This window comes from Oncorhynchus mykiss, chromosome 3 (assembly GCF_057628025.1).
Source record: "Oncorhynchus mykiss isolate SJ-2025 chromosome 3, ASM5762802v1, whole genome shotgun sequence".
In the NCBI taxonomy this organism is placed as follows: domain Eukaryota; kingdom Metazoa; phylum Chordata; class Actinopteri; order Salmoniformes; family Salmonidae; genus Oncorhynchus; species Oncorhynchus mykiss.
The window spans coordinates 32,403,616-32,419,697 of NC_143024.1; the positions used below are offsets into that span (position 1 = coordinate 32,403,616).

Here is a 16,082-nt window from a genome sequence, read left to right on the forward strand (position 1 = left end):
TGCTCCTTCGTCACATACACGCTTGCACACACATACACACACGTTTGATTTACTATCGATGTGGGGAACAAAACATTGATTCCCATTCAAACTCCTTTTTTCCCTAACCGTTAACCTAACCCTAACCTTAATGCTAAGCTTAACCCCTAACCCTAAAACGAAACCTTACCCTAACCCTAATTGTAACCCTAACCTTAACTCCCAAGCCTAAAATAGCTTTTTTCCTTGTGGGTTCTGACAAAATGTCCCCACTTGTCCGAATGTTCCTTGTTTTACTATCCCCCCACACACACATACACACTTCAAAGCCTGGACCCAGAGTGACTTGGCTGGTTCTAAGGCAGTTGTACACACAAACAGACAGTGATCCGTGGGGGGCTGTGGGTGTGGGGGGCTGGAGGTTAAGGTCCAACCGGCGTTGGGTAAGTTGTGTTTGGCAGCGAAGTGGTGATTGGCTTGGTGTTCACCCCCCAAGTTGTCCTGGATGTTGCATATCATTTGTTCTCCATATAATTTGTTCTCATACTCTCTCTCTTCTCTTTATTTCTCTATTGCTCCTCTTTTTCTTTCTTTCTCTCTTTCCCATCTCTTTCTCTGCCTCTCTCTCTCTCTCTCCCTTTCCAGGGTGTGTCATCCCTCTCAGGTGGTTCTTCCGTTTCCTCACTGGGAGCCCAAAGAGAAGCCGGTCAAAGAGGATGACGTAGGACCCCAGGTCACACACATCTACGAGGTACATACACACACAGTAAAAGCAGTAGCCCTGTAAGTGCTGTCTGCTGTCTGATCAAAGGCCTCCTGAACAGTGGTAATTACTGTCATAAAGGAAGAGAGAGAGAAAGAAAGAGCGGGGTGGAGGGATACGAGGGGGAATCAGACATACACTATCGTTCAAAGGTTTGGTGTCACTTAGAAATGTCCTTGTTTTTGAAAGAAAAACACATTTTTTTGTACTTTAAAATAACATCAAATTGATCAGAAATACAGTGTAGATATTGTTAATATTGTAAATGACTATTGTAACTGGAAATGGCAGATTTGTTAATGGAATATCTACCTACATAGGCGTACAGAGGCCCATTATCAGCAACCATCACTCCTGTGTTCCAATGGCCCGCTGTGTTAGCTAATCCAAGTTTATCATTTTAAAAGGCTAATTTCTTTTTTGTAACAGTATTTTTATTGGAATTTCACAATTTTCACCCATATTAAGAGAAACAACAACAGAGACAAAGCACACAAAATAAAAAAAAAAGCACTCACTTACACATACCTACGCATATATATATATATATATATATATATATATATATATATATATATATATACAGTGCCTTGCGAAAGTATTCGGCCCCCTTGAACTTTGCGACCTTTTGCCACATTTCAGGCTTCAAACATAAAGATATAAAACTGTATTTTTTTGTGAAGAATCAACAACAAGTGGGACACAATCACGAAGTGGAACGACATTTATTGGATATTTCAAACTTTTTTAACAAATCAAAAACTGAAAAATTGGGCGTGCAAAATTATTCAGCCCCCTTAAGTTAATACTTTGTAGCGCCACCTTTTGCTGCGATTACAGCTGTAAGTCGCTTGGGGTATGTCTCTATCAGTTTTGCACATCGAGAGACTGACATTTTTTCCCATTCCTCCTTGCAAAACAGCTCGAGCTCAGTGAGGTTGGATGGAGAGCATTTGTGAACAGCAGTTTTCAGTTCTTTCCACAGATTCTCGATTGGATTCAGGTCTGGACTTTGACTTGGCCATTCTAACACCTGGATATGTTTATTTTTTAACCATTCCATTGTAGATGTTGCTTTATGTTTTGGATCATTGTCTTGTTGGAAGACAAATCTCCGTCCCAGTCTCAGGTCTTTTGCAGACTCCATCAGGTTTTCTTCCAGAATGGTCCTGTATTTGGCTCCATCCATCTTCCCATCAATTTTAACCATCTTCCCTGTCCCTGCTGAAGAAAAGCAGGCCCAAACCATGATGCTGCCACCACCATGTTTGACAGTGGGGATGGTGTGTTCATGGTGATGAGCTGTGTTGCTTTTACGCCAAACATAACGTTTTGCATTGTTGCCAAAAAGTTCAATTTTGGTTTCATCTGACCAGAGCACCTTCTTCCACATGTTTGGTGTGTCTCCCAGGTGGCTTGTGGCAAACTTTAAACGACACTTTTTATGGATATCTTTAAGAAATGGCTTTCTTCTTGCCACTCTTCCATAAAGGCCAGATTTGTGCAATATACGACTGATTGTTGTCCTATGGACAGAGTCTCCCACCTCAGCTGTAGATCTCTGCAGTTCATCCAGAGTGATCATGGGCCTCTTGGCTGCATCACTGATCAGTCTTCTCCTTGTATGAACTGAAAGTTTAGAGGGACAGCCAGGTCTTGGTAGATTTGCAGTGGTCTGATACTCCTTCCATTTCAATATTATCGCTTGCACAGTGCTCCTTGGGATGTTTAAAGCTTGGGAAATATTTTGGTATCCAAATCCGGCTTTAAACTTTTTCACAACAGTATCTCGGACCTGCCTGGTGTGTTCCTTGTTCTTCATGATGCTCTCTGCGCTTTTAACGGACCTCTGAGACTATCACAGTGCAGGTGCATTTATACGAAGACTTGATTACACACAGGTGGATTGTATTTATCATCATTAGTCATTTAGGTCAACATTGGATCATTCAGAGATCCTCACTGAACGTCTGGAGAGAGTTTGCTGCACTGAAAGTAAAGGGGCTGAATAATTTTGCACGCCAAATTTTTCAGTTTTTGATTTGTTAAAAAAGTTTGAAATATCCAATAAATGTCGTTCCACTTCATGATTGTGTCCCACTTGTTGTTGATTCTTCACAAAAAAATACAGTTTTATATCGTTATGTTTGAAGCCTGAAATGTGGCAAAAGGTCGCAAAGTTAAAGGGGGCCGAATACTTTCGCAAGGCACTGTATACAGTGGGGCAAAAAAGTATTTAGTCAGCCACCAATTGTGCAAGTTATCCCACTTAAAAAGATGAGAGAGGCCTGTAATTTTCATCATAGGTACACTTCAACTATGACAGACAAAATAAGTGGAAAAAATCCAGAAAATCACATTGTAAGATTTTTAATGAATTTATTTGCAAATTATGGTGGAAAATAAGTATTTGGTCACCTACAAACAAGCAAGATTTCTGGCTCTCACAGACCTGTAACCTCTTCTTTAAGAGGCTCCTCTGTCCTCCACTCGTTACCTGTATTAATGGCACCTGTTTGAACTTGTTATCAGTATAAAAGACACCTGTCCACAACCTCAAACAGTCACATTCCAAACTCCACTATGGCCAAGACCAAAGAGCTGTCAAAGGACACCAGAAACAAAATTGTAGACCTGCACCAGGCTGGGAAGACTGAATATGCAATAGGTAAGCAGCTTGGTTTGAAGCAATCAACTGTGGGAGCAAATATTAGGGAATGGAAGACATACAAGACCACTGATAATCTCCCTCGATCTGGGGCTCCGCGCAAGATCTCACCCCGTTGGGTCAAAATGATCACAAGAACGATGAGCAAAAATCCCAGAACCACACGGGGTGACCTAGTGAATGACCTGCAGAGAGCTGGGACCAAAGTAACAAAGCCTACCATCAGTAACACACTACGCCGCAAGGGACTCAAATCCTGCAGTGCCAGACGTGTCCCCCTGCTTAAGCCAGTACATGTCCAGGCCCATCTGAAGTTTACTAGAGAGCATTTGGATGATCCAGAAGAAGATTGAGAGAATGTCATATGGTCAGATGAAACCAAAACAGAACTTTTTGGTAAAAACTCAACTCATCGTGTTTGGAGGACAAAGAATGATGAGTTGCATCCAAAGAACACCATACCTACTGTGAAGCATGGGGGTGGAAACATCATGCTTTGGGGCTGTTTTTCTGCAAAGGGACCAGGACGACTGATCCGTGTAAAGGAAAGAACGAATGGGGCCATGTATCGTGAGATTTTCAGTGAAAACTTCCTTCTTGGGTCTTTCAGCATGACAATGATCCCAAACACACCGCCCGGGCAACAAAGGAGTGGCTTCGTAAGAAGCATTTCAAGGTCCTGGAGTGGCCTAGCCTGTCTCCAGATCTCAACCCCATAGAAAATCTTTGGAGGGAGTTGAAAGTCCGTGTTGCCCAGCAACAGCCCCAAAACATCACTGCTCTAGAGGAGATCTGCATGGAGGAATGGGCCAAAATACCAGCAACAGTGTGTGAAAACCTTGTGAAGACTTACAGAAAACATTTGACCTCTGTCATTGCCAACAAAGGGTATATATCAAAGTATTGAGATAAACTTTTGTTATTGACCAAATACTTATTTTCCACCATAATTTGCAAATAAGTTAATAAAAAATCCTACAATGTGATTTTCTGGATTTTTTTTCTCATTTTGTCTGTCATAGTTGAAGTGTACCTATGAGGAAAATTACAGGCCTCTCTCATATTTTTAAGTGGGAGAACTTGCACAATTGGTGGCTGACTAAATACTTTTTTGCCCCACTATATATACATACACACACATACATATACATACACACATGCATATACACATATATACGTGTACACACATACATACATACACATATGCGTGTACACACATACATACATACACACACATACATACATACCACACACACCCATACATACGTACACCATTTTCCTCTTCCCGCTCGGTGCTTCTCTCACCCCATCCCCATCATTGCGTCTCTCAATACATACATTTTTATCAAACTTACAAACAGAAATTAAACAAAAAAGCTCTGTTTAAACCAAGAATTTAGGTTCCACACATGGAACGTACAGTGTAGTTCTGAAATACATAGATCCCCGCCATTCTAAGAGAATCCTTGCAGCATAATAGCTGATACCTCGGGTTCTAGGTAATTTAGATAAGGTTCCCATACTTTGTAGAACTGGTCTGTTTTAGAATGCAATGTACATGTCAGATATTCCAGAGGCACCCATTCAAATAGTATATTATGCCAATCTTTAATAGAAGGAACCTTATCACTAATCCACTGTAAAAGGATGTTTTTCCTCGCTGCGAAGGTAAGGATGTTGTAAAGCCTCCTTTTACCCACAGAAGTAACATGCCTACTAGGGAGACCCAACAGTAAAGAAACTGGGTCCAATTCTAGATCAACCCCTAGGATCTTTTCAATTTCTTGCAGAACACCAGACCAGTATCTTTGTATTTTGGTACATGACCATAAACAATGTGTTAGGGTGCCTGTATCAGTTTTGCATTTAAGACACTGAGGGGAAGAGGAAGTGGGGCTAAAAGCATTTGGGGATATATGCAATATGTGTATTATTCTTAATTGGATTGCTCTAGTACGATTACATATAGATATTGTTTTTGCATATCTCCAAATGTCCTCCCACATCTCTTCGTCAATAGTAACAGACAATTCTTTCTCCCACACTTGTTTCACCCTCTGTGTGTTGACAGCAGAAAAGGACCTTAAAGTATCATAAAACAGACTTACAGACATTTTCCTTTGTGGGAAAAAAAAGCATTCTTTCAATGACAGACACATCAGGGTTACCAATTAAGGTGGTGCTCTTCAGAATATAATGTCTTACTTGTAGGAAGCGGAAAAGGTCCTGCTTTGGGAGTCGATATTTCACGACCATCTGCTCAAATGACAATAAAATCTTATCAGCAAATAAGTCATTTAGCCTGCGTATGCCCTTATTAAGCCAAAAGTTAAAGCCAGCATCCAGCAATCCTGGACTGAAATCTGGGTTGTTAAGAATTGGGGTAAGAGCAGAGGTTAGTTTGGACCTTCCCAGGAAGCGTTGAACTGACCTCCATACTTTGAGTGTGTTAAGTGTAACGGGATTATTGCAGTGATCTTCTACAGACTTGAAACTTCTGAAAAATAAAATATCCTGTAAGGGGTATTTTGAAAGAGAAGTCTCAATGTCTAACCAAATAGAGGAGTCATCATTTGTGATCCAGTCAGAAATATAACAAAGGTGGGCACACCATTGATAGAACCTGATATTGGGCAGGTCCAAGCCGCCCATAGAACTTGGCAGCTGCAATATTTCCATCTTAAGTCTTGGCTTGCGTTTACTCCATATAAAGGAACTTAGCCATCCATTTACATCCTTTATTACCTTATTGGAGAGTAATACTGGGATCATTTGGATTGGGTAAAGTAGTCTAGGTAAAATGTTCATTTTCAAGAGGGATATTCTACCCAACCAAGAAATTGGGAGAGAGTTCCAGCGCTCCAGATCCTGTCTTATTGTATCAAACAAGGGAACAAAATTGGCTTTGTACATTTGCTGGAATTTAGGAGTTACAAATATACCCAGATACATGAAACCTGAGGGAGACCATTTAAAAGGGAAGGGGGGAGAAATATTAGGTACAGAGTGTAGGCTACCAAGTGGCATAGCCTCTGACTTAGTTAGGTTAATCTTGTAGCCTGAGAATTCGCTGAATAATTAAATAATATTAATAAGAGATGTAATTGAAGTCTCGGGACTAGAGATGAATATCAGGACATCATCAGCATACAAGCTTATTTTATGGTGAACATCATCAATGAGCAGCCCCTGTATAGCAGGCGTTACCCTGATGGACTCGGCCAGTGGTTCCATAACGAGTGCAAAGAGGAGAGGGGATAAAAAGGACAGCCCTGTCTGGTACCTCTGTGTATAGAGAAGCTATTTGACCTTATTCCATTAGTAAGGACAGCAGCCTGAGGATCATCATATAAAACTTTCACCCATTTTATAAAGTTGTCCCTAGACCAAATTTATTTAGAGCAAATAATATGTAAGACCACTCCACACGATCAAATGCTTTCTCAGCATCTAGGGAGAGCACAAGACCATCCATAGCACTTTGTTGGTAGGCTTGAATTACATTAAGAAGCCGCCTGACATTGTTGCATGACTTTACGGCCCTTAATGAAGCCAGTTTGGTCTCCTTTCACAATTAGTGGCAGTGAGTCCTCTAATCTTGTGGCTAGAATTTTAGAAAGCAATTTTCTATCCACATTCAGAAGGGAAATTGGTCTGTACGAGGAATAAGACTCTTTTCCCTTTTTGAGAATAAGTGAAATGTTGGCTTCTCAGCGTTTGAGGGAGCTGGTCATTTGAAAATGAGTGGTTAAACATATCACGCAATGGCTCAAGGATCAGGCCATGGAACTCTTTATAGAACTCACTACAAAACCCGTCTGGTCCTGGGGCCTTACCATTTTGCAGATTCTTAATTGCGAACATTATCTCTTCCTTGGTAATAGGGGCATTAAGGAGAGACCTCTGTTCTTCGGAGATAGTAGGGAGCTCAATCTTACAAAATAAGTTCTCCATTAATTTGGGTGCATCCTTTGGCAGTTCTGAGGCATAAAGGTTTGTATAACATTTCTTAAATGAGTCACTTATCAATTTATTTTCATATAAATGATTACCATCAGAATCAGTAATAGTAGCAATTGACTGAGAGTCAGCTCTCTTTTTAGCTAGGTATGCCAAGTACTTTCCTGGCTTATCGCCATGTTCATATAGCTTTTGCCTGACAAATTTCATTTTCTTTTCAGCGTCCTGTGTTAGGAGAGAGTCTAACGTTGATCTAATGACTGATATTTCCTTTAATAGGGCAGGAGTGGGAGTTTTAATGTAGTCCTTCTCTTTAGTTCCTAATTCACCCTCTAACATTATGTTGCTTTTCACGCTTTTTCCGCCTCTTAGTAGCTGTGTATGACATAATCAGCCCCCTGGCGTACGCTTTACAGGTCTCCCAAAGGAGCGAGGGGTTATCTGTTGATTGAGAGTTAATAGAGAAAAATGCGTTAAACTCTGTAATAAAATATGATGTGAATGTATGGTCTTTAAGAATGGTTGTATTCAACCTCCAATGTCTTGACCGATTGAATGCCCCGCTGAGTTTTATGTCCAGGATCACCTCTGCATGATCAGATATGACTATGCTTCCTATCCTAACGGATAAAACAGACTGCAAAGATGTCCTGGGCATAAAGAAGTAATCTATTCTAGTCTGACATCCATTAAGTGCAGAGAAAAAAGTTAACTCTCTGTTGGAGGGATGAAAAGTTCTCCAAACATCAGCATACCCCTGATCATCACAAATAGCTTTAAGTGACTTAGCTTGAGGAGAGAGTGAAGCTATACCGCTGGGAAACGTATCAATAAGGGGTTTAACAAGCAGTTAAAATCTCCTCCAACCACTGCACTGTCCGAGTTCAATTCTGAAAAGTCTAGGAATACCTTAGTGAGGAAACCAGGGGGGTGAGCAGGGGGGAAGTAAATATTCATTATGGAAATGTTCTGCCCTTGTAAAGTACCATTAATTATAACAAAGCGACCAAATTTATCTTTCACACAATTCAAGACCTTAAGTGGTAAGTTCTTTTTCACCAGAATTGCTACACCTCTACTTCTGGATGTAAATGATGAGAAAAACACTTGACCGAACCCCCCTTGTTGTAATTTCAGGGGCTCCTTATCATCCAAATGAGTTTCTTGCAACAGGGCAATATTTTCATTTTTCAAAAAAGACAGTGCCTTCTTCCTTTTAATGGGGTTATGGCTCCCTCTAATGTTCCATGTACATACACGCAGTCTGTTACCTGCCATTGTGTCTTGACCATTCAATATCCAGACTGGATCCCACTGTAAAAGTGGGGTGGTACCTTTTTCCATGTGTTGAACTCTCCTCTATCTCACCGAGCATAAACAAACGATATGAACCCTGAACTCGAACTATACTAAACCCAGAAATTAAACATGTAAAGATCCAAAAGGGGGTTTTCCCACTAGCTAACATGCAGGGGATTTCAACTCTCCAATGTAGACTCTTAAGTCCGCATTGCCGCTCAATAGCCTCATCCTTTATATATATGGAAATTAAAATCAATAGAAGAAGATTGAGGCTCTTCCACCTAAAACCAAGCCTGGGCAACAATATGGATTCACACATATCTCAGCCTCAATGGTGACCATAATCTTCAATGTGGCCGGGTACAACAGGCGTAGTCCATCTTCATTCTCCTGAGTCGAGCCTTCGCCTCATCAAACGCTTTGTGTCTTCGTACAACCTCAGTGGAATAATCATTGAAGAATGAGACCTTTGGACTACCATCAGAGCTGATGTTTCTAACCGCGTCCATGACGCGCTGCTTGTCGGTGAAGTTGTGGAACTTTATAACTACCGGCCGTGGGCGCTGGTTGGGACCGGGTATCGGTGCTTGAGAGCGATGGGCTCTGTCCAGCTTCACACGACCAGCCTTAGTGTCCATTTGTAGGTAGCCAGGGATCCATTCCTCAAAGAATTTTACTGAACGTGTCCCTTCAGAATTTTCCGGGAGTCCCACAACACGAATATTGCATCTGCGTGTACTACTCCCTTCACAGAACAGCGCAAACTTCAATTTCTTGGCATGGAACAGCCTTCATATCTCAGAACAAGAATAGACTGACGAGTTTCAGAAGAAAGCTCTTTGTTTCTGGCCATTTTGAGCCTGTAATCAAACCCACAAATGCTGATGCTCCAGATACTCAGCTAGTCTAAAGGACTGTTTTATTGCTTCTTTAATTAGCACAAGAGTTTTCAGCTGTGCTAACATAATTGCAAAAGGGTATTCTAATGATCAATTAGCCTTTGAAATGATAAACTTGGATTAGCTAACACAACGTGCCATTGGAACACAGGAGTGATGGTTGCTGATAATGAGCCTCTGTATACCTATGTAGATATTATACGTGTGTGTGTTGAAGATGCAGTGAAGAGGGACATCTGCTGGATGTCTGCAGTGCTCCTGTCCTGCAGTCTGTCCAGCTGGTTATAGTTAGGTCGGCCAGAGTTGCTCTCTCAGAGAATTCCTGTCTGGAGCACTGGGACCATGTCCTGTTTGGGTGACTCACCATCACCACCCTCAGAGTTAATGGAAAGGGGCTAAGCTGAGTGGCTTGGTGTTCTCATACTCTCTCTCTTCTTCCTTCACTCTACTTCCCTCCCCCTCCCTCTCTACTACCCCCTCTCTCTTCCTCTCATCTCTGTCTCCTTTCCCTCTTACTCTCTCAGCTCCATAACTCAGGTCCCAGCAGTATTCGGGAGGCGGAGCTCCAGGTGGGCTGGCCCTCTCGTTTCCGTGACGAACACCTGCTCTACGCTATGGAGGTTCTAACGGAAGGACCAATCAGCTGCCGGAGCAACACCAGCCTCAACCTCCTGGGCCTACAGGTAACACAATAACACCTCCTGCTGAGACTGGACACTGGACACTGTACTCATGCACTAATGTTCTATATTTATTAACGTGTATTGGTCTCCAATTCTTCAGAAACTATGGCATAAATGCTTTTGTGAAATTACAGCTCAGTTAGATCAAATATTTACTGACCCGATCTAGCATTGATGCAGCTCAGTTCTTCTCATAATAAAATAGGGTAACAGGATGTCATCTACCGTCTGGTTTATGTTTGTGATGATGACTGAGTAATGTGCTTTAATGATGACAGGACAAAGTCACTCATTCCATGTTTATTGAAGACTGTAGGAGGACGGAGAGGGAGTAGTGGAGTCGGCCCATAGCAGGGTTGGTGGTGAAGAGCAGGATGCCAGTAAAGACAATGTGGTTGTAGTTGTCATCATACAGCCCCCAGCCCTTAGGAAGACTTAAGTACACCAGGTCATCTTTCTCTAGCGCCAGAGCCACGGCACCTGTCATGTACTCATAACCACCATGGAAGTTGTCCTCGACGTATATCATTTGCTGTCCATTTTTGACCAAGTAAACACCCATTTTCTCTGTCCAGGCTCTCGACCCATGGAGGTGAATGTGAAGTAGTAGACTCCTCTCACTGGTGCTGAGAACATACCTGTATCAGAGGGGAAGCAGGGAGAGATCAGCACTATCCGTCTCTCTTAGACACTGTAGCTGCCTGTTAGTGGTTTGGGTCTGTGCCAGTAGCTGGCCCCTGTGGGCACCACAGGCGCCCGGTGGCACCATAATTGGGGGAGGGCGGGCTCATAGGAACGACTGAAGTGAATGGTATCGAACACATCAAACACATACCATTCCATTCACGCCATTCCAGACAATGTTATGAGCCGTCCTCCCCTCAGCAGCCTCCTGTGGTGGACACGTGAGCATGGAGATTGTGTGTTTATGTTTATACCTTTATCTGAGTTGTAGATGTATTGCTGTGTGGGTGAACCTGTAGTATTGTTACGGTGTAAGTTTCATCTGTAGTATTGTCGGCGTAAGCTGTACCTGAGTTTGGGTCGTAACCGTTGCCAATGTCGGTGAAGACTTTTTCATAGACCAGAGTGATCTCAGTTTGAAAGGGTCCCACATATCCTGAGTCCGTCAAACCAACAGAAAAAGCCAACTGTCTTCTGTGCGAACACATGAGAATGAATCCGATAAAGATATATAGTCACCTGCATTCTTTCCCTTCAGTTCTGCCACATGACTCTCACTGGCTGTCACTCTCAATCAAATGTATTTATAAAGCCCTTCCTACATCAGCTGATGTCACAAAGTGCTGTACAGAAACCCAGCCGAAAACCCCAAACAGCAAGCAATGCAGGTGTAGAAGCACGATGGCTAGGAAAAACTCCCTAGAAAGGCCAGAACCTAGGAGGAAACCTAGAGAGGAACCAGGCTATGAGGGGTGGCCACTTCTGGCTGTGCCGGGTGGAGATTATAACAGAACATGGCCAAGATTTTCAAACGTTCATAGATGACCTGCAGGGTCAGATAATAATAATCACAGTGGTTGTAGAGGGTGCAACAGGTCAGCACCTTGGTAGTAAATATCAGTTGTCATAGCCGATCATTCGGAGTATCTCTACCGCATCTGCTGTCTCTAGAGAGTTGAAAACAGCAGGTCTGGGACAAAGTAGCATGTTCGGTGAACAGGTCAGGGTTCCATGGCCGCAGGCAGAACAGTTGAAACTGGAGCAGCAGCACGACCAAGTGGACTGGGGACACAAAATAAACATCCTGGCTTACTTTACAGTGCGGAGTATGATCACCTTCAAAACCTTCCATCACAAAAAAGTATTTAAAAAAAAAAGAAAGTTAGGTTTGACAGCTAGACTAACCGTAAAAACAAAATCCTATCTGGCGTGTCAGGCCAGGTAGTCATGAGAAAGACATCCCCCCCGCTATGGGCGCAATCGGGCAATGTAGGCTTTAACGTTACACAATCGCCCAACCTTCTCTCTCACTCTCACACACACACACACACACACACAGTAGGCGTGGTTACAATAGGCTAACGTAGTATGTCAATGGTTTTAGGAACAGCAGTAACATCAGGCAGGATTTAGGCTACCAACTGCCTAACCAATTGTAGCTCAATCTTGGGTGCAATGATCATGTTCCCGCACTGACTGACTGTATGGAGGCTCGTTGACTTAATGTTACGTTAGCCTACATGCTACACAAGCAAAATTATATATAGCTGTTGGCTATATTAGCCACAACTTACCGTTCTCTGTGTAGCTTCAAATGTCGAAACAAAGTTGGAAGTTGTTGCGCCTCTGCGTAGTATTTATGTCCGAAAATAATAATTTGGTGTATCATCATTCCATGGGCTACGACTGAATTCACCCACCGACATTCATCTGCATTGCCGCGTGCAACTTTTTCTCACCTGGCACAATTTGATTGACTGCTGTCCGATTCAAACTGTAATCAGTTAAATGAAGAGTTGATGCGCTGCCTGAGACAAGGCAGAGTTTAGCACACGAAGATCTCCCCCGCGACACCCTGGCCTCCAGGGCCAGAAAATAATGCATACAAGAAAACAACATACTGTGATGTAGCTTTAGAACATTGCTTTGCTTGATCACATCCTAACATTCATGTTCAGGTGAAGTGTACATGTAGTAGCTCTGATAAGTAAAACATTTTAGTCACCTGTATTTTCTTGGCCATCAGCTCTGCCACCTGGCTCTCACTGGCTGTCACTGTGTTCTCCAGGGCTGACAGTTCTGCTGCTTGATCTGGATAGAGGCTAAAGGCATTATCCAGAACTGTGATTATTTTTCTATTGAGCAAATTATTAACTCAATAGCTCTTCAGAACACATTTCATTATTACTTGCATTGTCTTTCTTCAGTTCTGCCATCTGGCTCTGAAGGGCTGTTAGTTGGCTTCCCAAGGATAACATTAGTGCTGCTTGACCTGGAATGATATAAATATAGTAGACAATATGTAACATCTACCTAAAGTAAAGAAAGTTTAAAAAATATTGAAATAGGTATATACAGTGCCTTCAGAAAGTATTCACACCCCTTGACTTTTTTCACATTTTGTTGTGTTACAGCCTGAATTAAAAATGTATTACATTGAGATTTGTGTCACCTTTTTGTTATTAATACAAAATGTAAACCTGAGTCAATAAGTATTCAACCCCTTTCTTATGGCAAGCCTAAATAAGTTCAGGTGTAAATGTGCTTCAAAAATCACGTAATAAATTACATGGACTCATTCTGTGTTCAATAATAGTGGTTAACATGATTTTTTAATGACTACTCCATCTCTGTACCCCACACATACAATTATCTGTAAGGTCCCTCAATCGAGTAGTCCCTCAATCGAGTACTTATTAAAAATCCTACAATGTGATTTTCGGGATTTTTTTCCCACATTTTGTCTGTCATAGTGTCATGTATTGTCATGTTGTGTCTTGTTTCTGTCCTTTCCCTTCACCCTGTCTCCCTCTGCTGGTCGTTATTAGGTTACCTTTTCTCCCCCTCTTTCCCCCAGCTGTTCCTTGTCTCCTCCTAACTACCTCATCACCCCTTTTCCCACCTGTTCCCTTTTTCCCTCTGATTAGTCCTCTATATCTCTCTCTGTTTTTGTTCCTGTCTTTGTCGGATTCTTGTTTGTGTTTTTCATGCCTGAACCAGACTATCGTCATGTTTGCTGCAACCTTGTCCTGTCCTGTCGGAATCTGCCGGTCCATCTGAGCCTACCTATGTTTTGTTATTAAAGAAGTTCTGTTTACGTTAATTCGCTTTTGGGTCCTCATTCACGCACCGTAACAGAAGAATCCGACCAAGAATGGACCCAGCGACTTCGGATCCTCTCCACTCAGCCGTCGAGATCCAGGGAGCGATGCTTGGCAGACACGAGCAGGAATTGTCTGCTGCTCGACATGCCGTTGAGACCCTGGCCACCCAAGTCTCCAACCTCACAGAACAGATTCACCATCTCCGCCTCGATCCACCGGCCACTTCCAGGGCTTTCGAATCTCCGGAGCCCAGAATCAATAACCCGCCGTGTTACTCTGGGGAGCCCACTGAATGCCGCTCGTTCCTCACCCAGTGTGATATTGTGTTTTCTCTCCAGCCCAACACTTACTCCAGGAGCACTGCTCGTGTCGCCTACGTCATATCTCTCCTTACTGGACGGGCTCGTGAGTGGGGCACGGCAATCTGGGAGGCAAGGGCTGAGTGTACTAACCAGTATCAGGACTTTAAGGAGGAGATGATACGGGTTTTTGATCGATCTGTTTTTGGGGAGGAGGCTTCCAGGGCCCTGTCTTCCCTATGTCAAGGTAATCGATCCATAACAGACTACTCTATTGAGTTTCGCACTCTTGCTGCCTCCAGTGGCTGGAACGAGCCGGCTTTGCTCACTCGTTTTCTGGAGGGTCTCCGCGCAGAGGTAAAGGATGAGATTCTCTCCCGGGAGGTTCCTTCCAGCGTGGATTCCTTGATTGAACTCGCTATTCGCATTGAGCGACGGGTTGATCTTCGTCACCGAGCTCGTGGAAAGGAGCTCGCGTTCTCCGTTGCCCCCCTCTCCGCATCACTACCATCTTCCTCTGCCGGCTCGGGTGCTGAGCCTATGCAGCTGGGAGGTATCCGCATCTCGACTAAGGAGAGGGAACGGAGAATCACCAACCGCCTCTGTCTCTATTGCGGTTCTGCTGGTCATTTTGTCACTTCATGTCCAGTAAAAGCCAGAGCTCATCAGTAAGCGGAGGGCTACTGGTGAGCGCTACTACTCTGGGGCGGAGGGCTGTTTTATGGACGAGACCTGGGCTCGGGAACATGACATTCCTCTCAGACAGTTAAGGGAGTCCACGGCCTTGTTCGCCCTGGATGGTAGTCCTCTCCCCAGGATTCAGCGTGAGACGCTACCTTTAACCCTCACTGTTTCTGGTAATCATAGCGAAACCATTTCTTTTTTAATTTTTCGTTCACCTTTTACACCTGTTGTTTTGGGCCATCCCTGGCTAGTTTGTCATAATCCTTCCATTAATTGGTCTAGTAATTCTATCCTCTCCTGGAACGTCTCTTGTCATGTGAAATGTTTAATGTCTGCTATCCCTCCTGTTTCCTCTGTCTCTTCTTCACAGGAGGAGCCTGGTGATTTGACAGGGGTGCCGGAGGAATATCACGATCTGCGCACGGTGTTCAGTCGGTCCAGGGCCACCTCTCTTCCCCCACACCGGTCGTATGATTGTAGTATTGATCTCCTTCCGGGAACCACTCCCCCCCGGGGTAGACTATACTCTCTGTCGGCTCCCGAACGTACGGCTCTCGAAGATTATTTGTCTGTAGCTCTTGCCGCCGGTACCATAGTCCCCTCCTCCTCTCCCGCCGGAGCGGGGTTTTTTTTTGTTAAGAAGAAGGACGGGTCCCTGCGCCCCTGCATAGATTATCGAGGGCTGAATGACATAACAGTGAAGAATCGTTATCCGCTTCCTCTTATGTCTTCAGCCTTCGAGATCCTGCAGGGAGCCAGGTTTTTCACTAAGTTGGACCTTCGTAACGCTTACCATCTCGTGCGCATCAGGGAGGGGGACGAGTGGAAGACGGCGTTTAACACTCCGTTAGGGCACTTTGAATACCGGGTTCTTCCTTTCGGCCTCGCTAACGCTCCAGCTGTCTTTCAGGCATTAGTCAATGATGTCCTGAGAGACATGCTGAACATCTTTGTTTTCGTTTACCTTGACGATATCCTGATTTTTTCACCGTCACTCCAGATTCATGTTCAGCACGTTCGACGTGTCCTCCAGCGCCTTTTAGAGAATTGTCTTTTT

At 43.4% G+C, this 16,082-nt stretch overlaps 1 protein-coding gene across 1 annotated transcript in view; it reads left to right on the forward strand.

The window, feature by feature from the left end:
* itga8 (integrin subunit alpha 8) overlaps window positions 1–16,082 on the forward strand; it is a 71,037-nt gene that overhangs the window by 45,823 nt on the left and 9,132 nt on the right. The window contains exons 24-25 of the mRNA XM_036971671.2: window positions 625–730; window positions 10,096–10,254. Of these exons, the coding sequence (XP_036827566.2) occupies window positions 625–730; window positions 10,096–10,254 (265 nt within the window). The remainder of the gene's footprint in view (window positions 1–624; window positions 731–10,095; window positions 10,255–16,082) is intronic.